This window comes from Lepidochelys kempii, chromosome 3, assembly GCF_965140265.1.
Source record: "Lepidochelys kempii isolate rLepKem1 chromosome 3, rLepKem1.hap2, whole genome shotgun sequence".
In the NCBI taxonomy this organism is placed as follows: Eukaryota; Metazoa; Chordata; order Testudines; family Cheloniidae; genus Lepidochelys; species Lepidochelys kempii.
Window position 1 is genome coordinate 117,027,359 of NC_133258.1, and position 16,641 is coordinate 117,043,999.

The window sequence follows — 16,641 nt, forward strand, 5'->3', positions numbered from 1 at the left end:
GCTTGTAGTCCATCCTCATGTGGAATATTGGTATAAAGAGCTTCTACATCCATGGTAGCCAGGACAGTGTTTTCAGGAAGATCACCAATGCACTGTAGTTTCCTCAGAAAGTCGGTGGTGTCTCAAAGGTAGCTAGGAGTGCTGGTAGCGTAGGGTCTGAGGAGAGAGTCCAAATAGCCAGATAATCCTGCTCTAAGAGTGCCAATGCCTGAGATGATGGGGCGTCCAGGATTTCCAGGTTTATGGATCTTGGGTAGCAGATAGAATACCCCTGGTCAGGGCTCTGGCAGTGTATCCTTACAAGATGCTCCCTCCAGGTGACTCGCCTACCCTCAAATCAAGCAGGGGTCAAACCCATTCACCCACTCAACACTCGTAAGAAATTGTTTCTTCAGTGCAATCAAGTGCTGAGCCCCCACCCACTCATGACACAGTGTTCTGGTTGTGGTACTATTTTCAGCAGCTTTCAACTCCTGTTTTCCATGATTAAAACAGTTCCTTGTTTAACTACCCAAAATGGTGAAGCAATTAAGAGAATGAAATAGAGTGTAAAAGGAAATAGATTTTGAGGGTGGTGGAGGAAAGGCAAGAGACAATTAAGGCTCTAACTGGGCTGGCATTGTATTGCTCATTCCTGCTTTACTGAATTTGCTTCCATGATGTTCTGCTTCTCTGCTACACACTGCATGTGTTCCATCCCCCGGCTCAACATTTACAGACCCTTCAGGGAGGGATGGAGATCCTGGACATTTAGCCAGAGAGGTAACAACATATTTTGGGAGCTCAGCACAGCACTGGATAGTTTCTAGCTCCAGTCACTCCCTGCTTTCCAAACCCAACCCTCTTAGGCGGGCTCAATTTTTTTTAAATGTCACCATTTCAAGGGCACTGCCTGTCCTGAATGCTGCCTGCTAAAACCTTTTCTAGCCCCAGTTCCTATCCATTTGGGATTAAATAATGTAGGTTCAGCTCCAGAATTTCACAGTCAAAACTAACAAGGCGTTATGATGGAAATTCTCTCTTGCCCCAGTAGATAGCCCCCAGGAGACCCCCTCTCCAGGTGTTTCACACTAAACCATGCCCACCTCAGTCCCTAGCCTTCAGTTAGAGTTGCCTCCCAACTCAGACTGTCCCTGCAATCTTGCTCCTGAATCAGTGCTCATCTGAGGCCGACATGACCCAGGGTGTGGAGGAACAGCAAAAGGCCCTTTGCACTCTTTGGCCCCACAGCAGGACCAGGCAGTGAAACCGTGAGCAGAGCAGTCATGCAGAAATGCCCTTATATCTCCTGGGTCTTTGAACCAGCCTTAAATAAACTAGAGCAAAAAGCTGACCTGAGGGTCCATAAAATCCACATTTGTGCAGATCCAGTGGCTTCCAGGTCCATGCGACTGGTGTGTGGGGCCAGATTTTCAAAAGTGCTCAGCACCCAATATGCACCCAATGCACTTTTGAAAATCTGGCTGCAGCACCTATTCTTCTTATACGGGGGAAAAGCGGCTTCAAGAGGATAGCATTGCAGCTCTGTACCTTGGATTGGGAAAATCGCTTTGACTTCTTCAGTCTCTGCACAGAACTGCACCAAGTTGTTCTAGCTTTACACAAGTGAAGTGGATTTCAACTGCTGCACTGACCTCAATACATGGATCACACCTATAATGCTATTCTCTACATGCAGAAGGCAGTCTGGATTTGTCTGATGATGCATTTGTAAGATGATGCAGACCTAAAGCTCATACTTTTTAGAGGACAGAGTTGTGGTAGATGGTTTCCATGGGGGCGGGGTGGGGGGATGAGAAAACCTGGATTTGTGCTGGAAATGGCCCAACTTGATTATCATACACATTGTAAGGAGAGTGATCACTTTAGATAGCTATTACCAGCAGCAGAGTGGGGTGGGAGGAGGTATTTTTTCATGCTTTGTGTGTATATAAAAAGATCTTCTACACTTTCCACAGTATGCATCCGATGAAGTGAGCTGTAGCTCATGAAAGCTTATGCTCAAATAAATTGGTTAGTCTCTAAGGTGCCACAAGTTCTCCTTTTCTTTTTGCGAATACAGACTAACACGGCTGTTACTCTGAAACATGTTTTTCTCAGTTAGTTCACACTGTCCTAATGGAAAGGAAACAAGTGTTGAATAAGTAGATCTATATCTGTTCAAGTCTAGTGAAGGTGAGATATGTGGGACTGATTGTAGCATGTAACCTTTCCCCGCACCCTCCCAAAATCTGTTTCTCAGGGCTACCTCATGTCCAGAACAAAAGTTTTGCCTATAACATTTTTCCCACTCAATAAAATTCTGAGCCAAGTTCATCCTAGATATGCCTATTTATAAGGCTTCCCTAGCCTGAAGGCTTTTTCAATCCTCAGAAAGAGCATCTGAGGGTGAGTAAGAGTCCATACCACCTTGAAAAGAAATTCTATGACATTGCATGTCACTCATAAAGATCTTGAACTGCACTAAGATTCAAAACAAAAGCTGATTTTTCACTGGCAGTCCTGGCCTCTCCTTGAGAGCAGCTGGAGTTTGTCTGTCATGGTTTTGCCCAAGAACTTCCACAAGGTGGCAGCACCTCAGACCACAACTCCCGGGTAATTTTTACATTGTGGCATTCATAGGAGTTTTAAAGGTCACTGGCAATGTTGTGCTGGGAAGCGGCTGCACACACCAAACAAACAGAAAAATGGAAACAGTTACATGCCAGCACTGCTATGCAAGACTGCTTGATTAATAGACATTATACAGTCTGTATGTATTGCATGCACACTCTAAGCAGCTATTGCTTATTTTTTAAATATTAAGTATTATATTTACATCATCAGGCCTTCTACTCCAAATCTTTGGGCTGTCTGCCATAAGCACTGAAGTGGAGTAACTCCCAAGATTTTTCTAGATCCTGACCCCATATAACAAATGTAAAGCATTCTGCAACCCTATCTCCTCCAGCCGTAATGTCTTTAACTATTAACTACTTGCTGGACTGTGAAGGATTTCTAAGAGGTACAGAATAAGTTCGGTTTTACTCAGTGTGTTAGGGCTGGAGCAAGCAGTGTTATAAAAAGAAGGTATTTTTGTGATGTGACCCACCTGAACAACCAGAAAGACCGTGGGGACCCACTCTTCTCCGTCGGGGCTCAAGCTACAGAGAATTCAAATTTCAACCATGTGCTCCTTTGTACAGATCTCAGTTCAAAATGCCAGAGAATCAGGGCAACAAGTGAGGCTATTAGTCCCTACAGGAGGCTACAAAATAATTTAACATGATGATCCCATCCACTGTAGCTGGCCAAACCGTGATGAAAGCTGGTCAAGCTAGAACAGTGTTGACTTGTGTTATATTTTAGAGCTTATGATCAGCACTATGCAAGATTTTCCAGAGAGTGCAAGTTACAACCGGCGCTAAATTCCCTGAACAATACTCAGATTAAGCACTTAAGAGCCTTACACAGTCCTGCCCTACAACACATATGGGCGCACAACTTTCTGTGAACCCAGCCAAATGACCCTGGGAGAAGAAATGGGCAGCAAAGAGAGACTTTGAAAGAAAGGGCACAAGAAGGTTATTAAGATCCTTGCAAAACTATGTACAGATCTTACTTCAATGCCATTTGAACAATTATAACCCAGTACAAAGCTCCCCTCTATTCGACATTGGTGAGGCCTCATCTGGAGTACTGTGTCCAGTTTTGGGCCCCACACGACAAGAAGGATGTGGAAAAATTGGAAAACGTCCAGCAGAGATCAACAAAAATGATTAGGGGTCTGGAACACATGACTTATGAGGAGAGGCTGAGGGAGCTGGGATTGTTTAGTCTGCAGAAGAGAAGAATGAGGGGGGATTTGATAGCTGCTTTCAACTACCTGAAAGGGGGTTCCAAAGAGGATGGCTCTAGACTGTTCTCAATGGTAGCAGATGACAGAACGAGGAGTAATGGTCTCAAGTTGCAGTGGGGGAGGTTTAGGTTGGATATTAGGAAAAACTTTTTCATTAGGAGGGTGGTGAAACACTGGAATGCGTTACCTAGGGAGGTGGTGGAATCTCCTTCCTTAGGAGTCTTTAAGGCCAGGCTTGACAAAGCCCTGGCTGGGATGATTTAGTTGGGGATTGGTCCTGCTTTGAGCAGGGGGTTGGAGTAGATGAGCTCCTGAGGTCCCTTCCAGCCCTGATAGTCTATGATTCTATGATTCCAATTTCTGTGGACCCCTACATTCTACCACTACAAAAGGACAATCTAGGAACTTAAATAGAACTCACCCTATATGTGTAACAGATATAGCAAACTACAAATCTCAAGCCTCTCTTACACATAACTTTCCAGTAACTTGTGAATATCATCTCTCTCTCTCTCTCTCTCTCTCTCTCTCTCACACACACACAAACACAATTTGGTGGTGTGTGTGTGTCCATTCTCAAAAATGGGAAAAAATACAGGCACTCTATATTATTAAGAAAATAAAACTGAAAACTAGCAAAAAACAAATGACAAAAGGCTACAAGGCTGTCTGAGATGCATCTAAAACTACGATTCGTTAAGGACAAACATCTTACACTGACTTAGCTCCAGTAGAACTTCAAACGATTTAGACATTGATCATTGTTGTCTCTGCCAAAGAAATAAAGAGGGGGTGGGGAGGGGGACTACAAACATAAGTTATGGAATTGCCCTGACAGAGCAGAACAGTAGCTGGAAAATCAAAATCCTTCTAGATAGAGCGAAATCCTACCCTACACCTTTCTCCGTGATATCATATAGATTCTTAGTCTCATGTGTTCTCAATAAACTAGGCTTCTGACCATGCACTGAATGCTCTGCGGGCATATGGGTCTGTCCAGCCAGAGGTCATTGCAGGATCACAGAATCCTAGAAGATTAGGGTTGGAAGAGTTCTCAGGAGGTCATCTAGTCAAACTCCCTATTCAAAGCAGGACCAACCTCAAATAAATCATTCCAGTCAGGGCTTTGTCAAGCCGGGCCTTAAAAACCTCTAAGGATGGAGATTCCACCACCTCCCTATGTAACCCATTCCAGTGCTTCAGCACCCACCGAGTGAAACAGTGTTTCCTATGTCCAACCTAGACCTCCCGCACTACAACTTGAAACCATTGCTTCTTGTTCTGCCATCTGCCACCACTGAGAACAGCCTAGCTCCATCCTCTTTGGAACCCCTCTTCAGGTAGTTGTACGCTGCTATCAAATCCCGCCTCGCTCTTCTTTTCTGTAGACTAAATAAGCCCAGATCCCTCAGCCTCTCCTCATAAGTCATATGCCCCAGACCCCTAACTGTTTTCGCTGCCCTCCACTGGATTCTCTCCAATTTGTTCACATCCTTTCTGTAGCAGGGAGGCCCAAAATTGGATGCAATACTCCAGATGTGGCCTCTCCAGTGCCAAATAGAGGGGAATAATCACTTCCCTCGATCTGCTGGCAATGATCATACTAATGCAGCCCAAAATGCCATTAGCCTTCTTGGCAACAAGGGCACACTGTTGACTCATATCCAGCTTCTCATTTACTGTAATCCCCAGGTCCTTTTCTGCAGAACTGCCCCTTAGCCAGTCGGTCACCAGCCTGTAGCAGTGCATGGATTTTTCCATCCTAAGTACAGGACTCTGAACTTGTCCTTGTTGAACCTCATCAGATTTCTTTTGGCCCAATCCTCCAATTTGTCTAGGTCACTCTGGACCCTGTCCCTACCCTCCAGCATATTTACCTCTCCCCCAGCTTAGTGTCATCCACAAACTTGCTGAGGGTGCAATCCATCCAGATCATTAATGAAGACATTGAACAAAACCAGCTCCAGGACCGACCTCTGGCTCACTCCACTTGATACCGGCTGCCAACGAGATACTGAGCCATTGATCACTACCCTTTGAGCCCAATGATCTTGTCAGCTTTCTATCCACCTTATAGTCCATTCATCCAATCCATACTTTTTTAACTTGCTGGCAAGAATACTGTGGGAGACCATATCAAAAGCTTTGCTAAAGTCAAGGTATATCACGTCCAGTGCTTTCCCCATAACCACAGAGCCCGTTATCTCATCATAGAAGGCAATCAGGTTGGTCAGGCATGACTTGCCCTTGGTGAATCCATGCTGACTGTTCCTGATCACCTTTCTCTCCTCCAAGTGCTTCAAATTGGATTCCTTGAGGACCTGCTCCATGATTTTTCTGGAGGTGAGGCTGACTCATCTATAGTTCCCCAGATTTTCCTTCTTCCTTTTTTTAAAGATGGGCACTACATTTGCCTTTTCCCCATCGTCCGGGCCCTCCCACAATCGCCACGAGTTTTCAAAGATAATGGCCAATGGCTCTGCAATCATATCCGCCAGCTCCCTTAGCACCCTTAGATGCATTGCATCTGGCCCCATGGACTTTTGCATGTCCAGCTTTTCTAAATAGTCCTTAACCTGTTCTTTCACCACTGAGGGCTGCTCACCTCCTCCCCATACTGTGTTGCCCAGTGCAGCAGTCTGGGAGCTGACCTTGCCTGTGAAGACCTAGGCAAAAAAAAAAAAAAGCATTGAGTACTTCAGCTTTTTCCACATCATCTGTCACTAGGTAGCCAGAGGTCATTGCAGGATCAGGGGCTAGGTGACTGATGGTGCCTTACCATCATAGTTTAATGAATAGTCTGCCAACACTAAATTGAGGGACCTTTGAGAGGCAGGAAGGATGGCACAGTTGTTTGAGCACTAATGTAAGACTTAGGAGACCCAGGTTTAATTTCCTGATCTGCTACGGGCTTCTTGTGTGATCTTGAGCAAACACCATGAAGCCTTGTGCTATTCCCATTAAAGTCAATGGCAAAACTCCCATTGACTTCAGTGGTGTAAGAGCAGTAGTAAGAATAAATACATTAAAGACTGTGAGGTGCTCAGACACTATGGTTACAGAGACGATATAAATATCTTAAATACTAGATAGATAGTCATTCTGCATGAAGACCCAGCCATCCATAGCAGTGTCCACCTTAGAAATTAGACAAATTCAAAGAAATACAAGAGCATATTAAACTGATCAGCCAAAGTGTGATTAATAAAGGCTAGGCCCTGTAAACAATAACTGCAGTTGTACAGAAAGACTTCCAACTAGGTCTGACTACAACAGAATGCAACAGAGCTGACCCCGCTACTAAAGAAGTCCTTGCCCTCAGCACCAGAGACGTAGACCCTGACGCTGCAATGGGATCCATGCAGGCCAATTCTGATATCCGCACAGAGCCCTATTGAACACAGGGGCTGCAAACGTCCACCCATGAGGATCCAATCGCAGAAGTAGGGCCTAAATACCGAGCAAGCCTCCCTTTGTCTGAAATCAATGAAATAGAACAATTTTCCTGGACCCAGCAGAAGACATGATGTTTCCCTCTTCCCAGATACCAAAGGTAACAGGGCAGAGATGCCAACTCTTCCTATTTTCCACCATATTTAATCTAGTATTTTGTCACTTTCCCTCCACAAGCATCTCCCAGGACAGTTAATCTCAGTACAGTGAAAATTATGGGGAGTTGTTTTAATTCCCTACTTAAAACATATTCAAATGTTGCCAGATATGATATGGGTATTCACCCCTCCATACAATAGATTTCCCTCTCCATTTTGCTCTTTAAGATGGTCAGGCAGGGGCAGGGAAGGGCTTCTGGGAACGTAAGTTAGAAAAGGAGGCTTTCTTGCCACCAGCTTGTTTGTTTGAAATACAGAAGTTAGAGAGCAGAACTCCTGAGAAAGTGGGTAGCAGTCTCCTTTCTTCCATTTTTAAAATCCAGCGATATTACCCTTTCATTTAATCTTCTCTGCTCAAAGAATCTTTTCTCCAGGGGAGGGAGAAAGAAATACAAAAACCATGAATGATACCAAACCTTCTTTCAAAATGATATAGTATCTGTCTCCCGAAGCCTGCCACAGAGAAAACACTTTTTCCTTCCTTCCCCTTGCCCTTTAAGGAATTTATTTCGCCTGCTGTCCTCTCTCCAGCCTGATCCAGAGTCTAGATCTCTGAAGCATCCAGATGTTCCTGGCAGTTACTATTGTTAGGGCTGCACTAATCCAGCTGAAGCTAATGTAAAGACTCAGGTGTGACAACAACAGGAATGGAGGCAATAAGAGCCCCACTGTTCAATAGGCTACAAACAGATGGGCAGACCAAGACAGCTAAGCAACAAAGCACTGTGAGAAGCCATTGGTTGGAATACTTTGAGCTATCATTGTCTGTATACGCCAGGGATCGGCAACCTTTGGCAAGTGGCATGCTAGGATAAGCCCCCGGGCGGGGCAGGCCTGTTTGTTTACTTGCCGCATCCACATGATCAGCTGATCGCAGCTCCCACGGGCCACGGTTCGCCACTCCAGGCCAATGGGAGCTGTGGAAAGCAGTGCGGGCCGAGGGATGTGCTGGCCTCTGCTTTCCGCAGCCCCCGTTGGCCTGGAGCGGCGAATCGTGGCCAGTGGGAGCGGCAAACAGTGGCCAGTGGGAGCTGCAATCAGCCGATCCTGTGGACGCGGCAGGTAAACAAACCGGCCCGGCCCGCCAGGGGGCTTACCCTGGTGGGCCACGTGCCAAAGGTTGCCAATCCCTGGTATACGCACTTTTGATAACCAATAGCTGTCTCAGAGACTTTCCAGGTATTAACAGTAACCACTAGTGTTTGGCTAAACTGGTGCCAGCTAAAATAAGGAACAAGAAGTCAGGCCTCCTAACGTTGTTTCCTAATTCAGCATTAAACATTGATATTTCATTATTATCCAAAACCCACAGATAGGATCAGGGCCCCGTTGTGCTAGTTGCTGCCCAAACACATAGGAAGACGCCATCCTGCCCCAAAGATCTTACAAAGATGAGCTTGCAAGAACAAGTGAGATAGCCATCAACTGATGTCTTTGCAATGGTTAGAAGCAAAGCCTGCCCCCACCTAACTAGCCCACTTTTGGCCTCTGCCAAAATGATAATGAAATTAACAGGAATATTTAGAAATCTGAACATGTTTGCATATCTATCAGGAATCAAACTCAGAACTGGGGATGCTGTTTATGTTCTTGCATATGCCTTCTGATCAGAGCCAAGAAAACAGTTTAAAAAAACAAAGTGTCTTCGCTCTGAAATGCCACCATTTGTGAACTTTTTTCAGTTGCTCCAGTTGGTTTTATTTATGTAGAGACACAAGCATGGAAAATTTCAGAGCTATAATTTGTGGCTTCCTGACTCCAGGATCATTTTGATGGAGTTCTCCTGTGGCCATTCTGCTAGCTAAATATTTACACACATATACTGTGCATAACATTTACTTATGTGTATAGGCAAGAGCTCAGCATATTTCACATAATTTTTCAGGGTCCACATGTGTTTCAGATCATGACAACATGTGCCTACAAAACACATCTTAAACGTATTTATACAAAACATTACGTGCTTGTCCTTGAGGTGTTTTCTATATATAGAAAAACTGAAGATTAGATTTCCTGTTCTCACTCACGATCTTTTCTTATTATTAATTACTTCCTTCATTAGGGATCAATCATGCGTTATTTTTATCAGTGTTTTATAAACTCAAAACTTAAGTGAGATAACACACACAACATCCAAAAACCACCCAACCTGGAAAAAAAAAATCCTGACAAAACAAGTGACATTTGATAATTTTACAGCAATTATGGTGGAACAGTACAGTGACTTGCTTTATAGCCAGTAAGGTCATGTCTGTTAAGAAGCTACTTCTGACAGCTCCTGAATGCACAGCCAAAACAACTGTGATTAAGAACGGTTGCTAAGCTTGGCTGTGGCTGGACTTAAATAATATTTTTTTATAACCTGTTTATAATATAGTTTGGCTTTGTCCACACATAGTGAAACAAATGGTGTCAAACCTGATCCAGTCACAGTTCAGCTCCCCAACGTTTTAAAATGTGATTGCTTAGGTTGTGGTTTTTACTGTATGGACAGGGCCATAAATGCGCTGAGATCGCCTCCTCACTATAAGATCCAAGGGTCTTTGTTCTCAATAATCACTCTTAGGCCCTACTCCTGCAATAAGTTACACACATGCTGAGTAGTCCCATTGATTTCAAATGGGAATACTCATCCAGCTAAGATCTATCTATGGCCCCATTAGCGCAGTCTCTGAGCACCTTAGAATCCTTAATGGTATTTATCCGCACAACACCCCTATGAGGGAGGGCAGTACCGAAATCCCCATTTTACTGATGGGGAACTGAGATACAGAGAGCCAGATCCACAACAGGACTTCAGTGCACAGCAGAGCCCAGCGCTAGCCCACTGGGGGCTCTAAACAGGAATATTTTTGCTGTCCTCATCCCCCTTGCCCCCCGCCCCCACACACAAGTAAAACAGGCAAGTTCTTATAATAAAAAGCAAACAGAAGGTCCCCTTGAGCTGCTCATGGCCCGAAGCAATTGCTTAGTCTGCTTATAACTAGCTCCAGCTCTGATGAATAAACCCCAAATTTAAGCTCCTAAGTCCCAATGTTAGACATATCTGTGATCCACATAACCCTTGCTTGGCTGCTGCCTAACCCTGTAGGTGCCTACACTCACTGGGCACCTACATTTCTGCTATAAATGTTCCCTAGGCACTTAACTTTCTGCCTGTTTGCATGCACATGGCTGCCTCACTCGAGACATCTGGATGCCTCTCTTCTGTCTAAACCCTGTTCCAATCTCCTCACGCAGAGAGGGAGAGGGAATGGAACTGGGGTTCTCCCAGTTCCCAGGTGAGTGCTCTACCCACTGGGTTAATGGTTATTACAAACAAACATTCACCGCCTCCTCCTATGTGTGGTGTTAGACCTCTCAGAAAATGCCTACTGGATAAGGCCCTGCAGGCAAGACACGTGCTCTTCTGGATGAACCATCAGAGACACTCAAGTATTTATTTCTCCCTCTAGTGCCTGATGTGTAAAGAGGATAAAAGCCTTTATACTGTGGACAGTTACCCCAGCTGATAATATTCTATGTTACACACTTTCAGTGAGAATATAGTCATTTCTTGGCAATTTCATGAAAAACAATGTTTCAGCAAATAGCACAGAACAAAAATGACAAAACATGCTGCCCCAAATGGGTGAAAAAGTAACCCCCTTTGCACAGCTCTGCTTAAATGATAGCATAAAGAAAGGTTTGAGAAGGCGTGTTCAAACAATTATTTATTATTTGTTAACCACCATCAGTACTGCTCACATGATAGTCACCATCTTGGCCAACACTCCAGTGATAGATCTGGGGAACCACCAGAGCTAAAAGCAAAAGCTGCTGCCAATAAAGCTAAAATTCTGTAGCTGAGGCTATAACAAATTCATAGCCTCTACAGATCGGGCACAGATGAGCACTTATAACAATATTCATCAGCGGGTTACACTCTCTATTGTTAAAACATAGAGGCAGACTTGGTCCTTGTCCATAGAAGTGGACATTCTAAATGAGATAGTGAATATAGTTCAGACACCCCATGCCCGAGGGCCCCAGATGCTGGTCATCCTAAAAGCAATGCTGATGCCCTTGCCCTAGGCATTTCATTGGGCTGTTGAAGCCCCCTTTATACCTCTGAAACGTATAAAGGAACCATAGCCTGTGCCAGAATCTGGCCCACTCTGTTCCCTCCTCCTGAGGAGATGCCACACCTTCTGCTGGGGTTACTGGACAGTAGAAGTAGATTCTGAAAAGAAGAGGAGCTGCTCCTGGAGATGAGAGGGTGGGAGGAGCAAGTAGTGGAGAGGTATTCACCTGCCAGGGCAGTGCTTGAGCACGTTTTGAAGGCATGCTCCTTTCTGCTGGGTCTCCTAGCACTAATGCCCCCACCTTTGTTCAGTCTCCTACTGTTAACCAAATGGTAGTGGCAGAGGTTGCAGCTAAAAATGCAGCACCAGGCAACATGAGCTCACCAGCCAGGAAGGACAGAAACATGGAGATTTTCTTTCCAAAATACTTATCGTGCTTTTCTGACTCTCATACCAAGTTTCAGGTTTGCGGTAGAAGTTCAGGCCACTTCTTGTTTTATCCAAATAGGTTTGCCCATCCCTACCTGAGACGTGAATTCATTCAAAAATATAGGGCCAAATCTCGGTTGATAAAAATGAGCACAGCTCCACGGAACTTCAGTCATTTTCACCAGGAAAAAGTCTCTGTAACATTAGAGTAAATCCAGAATGCCTTACCTTATCCACATGCACAAAGAGGGGGGTTGAGCCAGAGGATAAATGTGTCTATACAACCAAAGGAGGCAAAATAAAGCATATTTTAAGAAGTGCAAGTGGCGCCTTGTAGTCTACAATCTGTCAAGTTAAGCCAACAAAAAGAAAAGAAAAAAAGCCACCTTGTAAATAAAGTGGTTACAAATCTAGTTTCTAAATTCTGGCATGAGGCCAGCATCTAAGCGTGAAGGACTGAAAGGAAAACCTGCTGTAAATTCTTTCACGTAAAAGGCTGTGTTTAAAAGGCACAGGATACCAGTTTCAGAAAGGTCATGAAGTCACACCAGTATTTCCAAAGCAGAACTCAAAACAAAGGGTAAAGCTGCAGATTCGAGCAAGGTCAGCATTCAACCTGACTCATTTTTAAAGACAGACAGCTGCCACAGAGGAGCAAATCCTTTGCGTAGGAATGCCGAATAGTGATTGATGAGAAAATCTTGCACTGAACCTTGTATATACTGTTAGGCAGCCATGACCACAAATTAAAACACTTTCAGAACCTTGCATAAGCATCAGCATCTGAACAATTATAAAGAATATGTGTTGCATATTCCAAAACAAAAGAGTCGCACCCTCCCTCACACATGTTTAAAATAGTAATGAAGTATGTCACAAGGTGAGCTGGGGCTGGTTTAACCTGCTTCCTAGGTAATGGGATTGAGTCCAAGGGTCAGCTGACAGTCATGTGACTTAACTACAGTATATAAGGACAAGCAGTAGCTTGCAAGGAGGGGATGTAATAAAGGTGAAAAAGTGGAAGCAGGGGATTTAGTTCTCTTCTGAAGGAAGCAAGAGAAATATCTAGGAAGTCTGGTCTATTCTCTGGTCTATTTGACCAGGCTAAAGGCAGTGTTTGAACCTGGGCTATAAAGTATGGTAAAGTGCTAATAAGAGCTAGTGAGCCTGGGGATGAGGGTTGGGAGATCTGCTTTATGGTAAGCTGATAGTTTATATTAATAAACTAGACCCCAATATGGTGAACTAATTCAAAAGCGCCAGTTGTAGGCCCTTTGACTGGAAGAGGTAAACGGAGGCATTGGATGGGCCTGACATCAGATCAAGTAAGATACGGCTGCTACAGGTCTCTAAGTGGACATTTGGCTGCACTCAAGCAAGCTTCAGTGTTATCAAGAGCTGGCACCTAACATCAAATAGCAAAGAAGTTTTTTGGTGCATACATTCCTGGACAGTGCGGGGGGTATGGTAGTCTGTTCAAATGCGTATTCAATCACACTTCTGCATCCGATGAAGTGAGCTGTAGCTCATGAAAGCTTATGCTCAAATAAATTGGTTAGTCTCTAAGGTGCCACTAGTACTCCTACACTTCTACTGTAACTACTCACATAATTGTGCCTCTAACCTTGCTGAGCTTGCATGGATCAGTAATTATTACAAAGAATTCATTTGTAAAGTTCTGTTCTCTGTTCCCTAGATGGAAGTACCTGATCCTGGTTCCCTAATGAAGTCAATGGGAGCATTGTCATAGACTTCATTGGTCACAGGATGGAGCTGTGCTCAAGGAAGGGAGAAAGTGGGGGTACTAGCTCTCTACTCCTTGTCCCAATTTTACACTGGTGTACCATTCCACCCACCTTGTGGTGTCTTGTATGCTTCTGTAAAGTGAATGGAAAATGCTACCATTATGCTTTGACAGCATTTTGCACAAGGTGTATGGGGCCAGATTCTCTTCTTTGGTCTGGTGCTTCTGTGCTGCTTTGGGTCAGAAAGTTTGCAGATTGTCCCAGCTAAGGATTCTACTGGCATAGAACTGACATAGCACCAGCTTCCCTATAGCCCCCAGTGCGGAATACCTGAAGAGCGGTAAGGGTGTGTAGTCATAGCACTATCATGCTCCAATAATCTCCAGGCGGCAGGAGCTGAGAATCACAGTTGCTATTGTACTGTAGAACACCCCAGGGATTGTACTAAACTATGCTGGAGCTTGCATAGATCAGGGAGCCCCAACCAGCTTCTTTGCAGCTCCCTGCCCCCCTCTGAACCTAGCTGATACTGAGAATTTGGGCCTTAATTTTTAAATCCTTTAAAAATGTTGTTTGCATTGCATCTTGGCTTTGTGTGTACTTATAAAGTTTAATACAAGCCCCCAATCACAAGCCGCTGTGACAGAGAACAAATTAATACTTTAATATGATCTCCTTCCTCCTGTACAAGTCAGTTGTAAATTGCTGTAATGAATCTTCCACTTCTTTGCATGCGTAACCAGTCCTTGGCATGAACATAGCTTTTTCATCATCAAAGCACTTTACAAGCTAATTGCCCTTAAAATGCCCTATTTGAAAAGCTAACCAAAAACATATCTTCATTTTGAAAGAAATTGTTCTTATAAGTGAATGTGCATTAACAGAGCCACCTAACTATTGCCTCCCAAATGAAATCGCCCCTTTATCAGCGAATTGCACTAGGCTTACAACCTGCCTAGTGAGTGATGGTGACAGGCCTGAAGAGACATATGTGTTACTTTGTGGAAAGAGTGGAGGAGTGGAGGACACTGCTGGATGTTGCTCAGTAATTTCACTGGTTTCAGAATAGCAGCCGTGTTAGTCTGTATCCACAAAAAGAAAAAGGAGGACTCTTGTTTTTTCCTACCCCCCCCCCCCAGATGTTCTGGTTTAACTTGGATTTAAACTTGAAGAGTGGTCAGTTTGGATGAGCTATTACCAGCAGGAGAGTGAGTTTGTGTGTGTATGGGGGTGGGGGGGATGTGAGAAAACCTGGATTTGTGCAGGAAATAGCCCAACTTGATTGTCATGCACATTGTGTAAAGAGTTGTCACTTTGGATGGGCTATCACCAGCAGGAGAGTGAATTTGTATGGGGGGGTGGAGGGTGAGAAAACCTGGATTTGTGCTGGAAATGGCCCACCTGATGATCACTTTAGATAAGCTATTACCAGCAGGACAGTGGGGTGGGAGGAGGTATTGGTTCATATTCTCTGTGTATATATAAAGCCTGCTGCAGTTTCCACGATATGCATCTGAGGAAGTGAGCTGTAGCTCACGAAAGCTTATGCTCTAATAAATTGGTTAGTCTCTAAGGTGCCACAAGTACTCCTTTTCTTTTTGCGAATACAGACTAACACGGCTGTTACTCTGAAACCTTAGAGACTAACCAATTTATTTGAGCATAAGCTTTCGTGAGCTACAGCTCACTTCATAGGATGCATTTCACTGATTCTCAAGGGAAGGCTGGCCTAGTCTACTAATTAGTAGAGTCCAAATATGATAGATCCTAGGTTCCAGGCATGTCTCAACCCACTCCTGCTGCAAAGAACCTTGAAATACACCTGTTTTGCTGAAGTGGAAAAAATAGTTCCAGGCCTCTGATGCCGGTGGGGTGCTTTTGCCACCGATAAAAGGGTTCTTCCACCTGCTTCTCTTGTATTACTTTTGAGCGAAGGCCTGCTTTGCCAGTGTACTTGGGTTTCTCTGTGCTGCTCCATCTGAACAAAGCTGCCCTAAATTTAGTGACTCTGGTCACCGAGGAATGGATTCATCCTGCATAGAGCCACCATAGCAGCACCCCTACAACCCACTCCCCTTTGGGCCACTGGCAGCCAACTAGGACAAGGTAGCCCAAAGATGATTTTTAAAGCCACCTTTGAATGCACACTTATGAGATGAACTGAGGGTTCCTCAGCTGCTTGTCAGGATCTTGGGCCACATGTTTTCTCCTCTTGGGACACCAAATGGGATAGTTCTATGCCTTTTGATTATTGAGGGGAAGAGAATCTTAATTCCTTTTAAATTACAGTTTACAATCTGTAAAAACTGACAAGACATCTAGAGAAATGCAAGGCTAGCATTCTAGCTGCCTTCAAGCTCTGTGTTATTTTCCCCCTTTTATAAGAATAAGAATCAAAATGGGGGTGGGCAAAATAAATGTTCTCTTACCTGATCATTTCTGTATCAAGAATGATCCTTCCTGGTATCTATAGTATATGAAGAGAAGATTTAAAAGGCCAGTGTAATAAATATATGTGATGAGAGAGATTGGGTGGTTTTTTAGCAAAGCAACCTGTTTTGGCACTGTCAATCTTTCTCCATTAAAGAACCCATCTAATCCCAACCCCCCCCCCCCCCCTTTCTGTGCAAAAAACTGAAATAGCTCTTAAGAAAAAATACCATTCAATTTCCTCAGCTACACTGACTTCTGGCACAACTTTTCTGCCCGTAGGAAATGAGGGTTTTAATTTAACAAGCTGTCAAATTACAAAAATGGGTAGTTTGCAGATGACTGTTGTTTTTCAAAGTAAACTGGTGCTCTGACAATACATCTGGCAAGATTGCTTTATCCCAGTGCATTCTCCTTTATTGCAAATCTAATAAGCTATACAGAGTTGAAGATTTTTATCGCATCCTTCATCCATGTGGAGCCCAAAGTGCTTTATTAACTTCACTAAAAGCTTGTGCAGACGA

The 16,641-nt window shown here is 44.1% G+C and overlaps 1 protein-coding gene across 3 annotated transcripts in view; it reads right to left on the minus strand.

Moving 5' to 3' along the window:
- Positions 1-16,139, minus strand: part of IPCEF1 (interaction protein for cytohesin exchange factors 1) — a 123,477-nt gene extending 107,338 nt beyond the window's left edge. For all 3 annotated transcript variants that reach the window (XR_012158098.1, XM_073337715.1, XM_073337709.1), the window contains exon 1: positions 16,117-16,139. Coding sequence is in view for 2 of the 3 variants with exons in the window: in XM_073337715.1 (XP_073193816.1) it covers positions 16,117-16,124 (8 nt within the window). In the remaining variant the exon portion in view is untranslated. The remainder of the gene's footprint in view (positions 1-16,116) is intronic.
- Between the last annotated feature and the right edge of the window lie 502 nt (positions 16,140-16,641).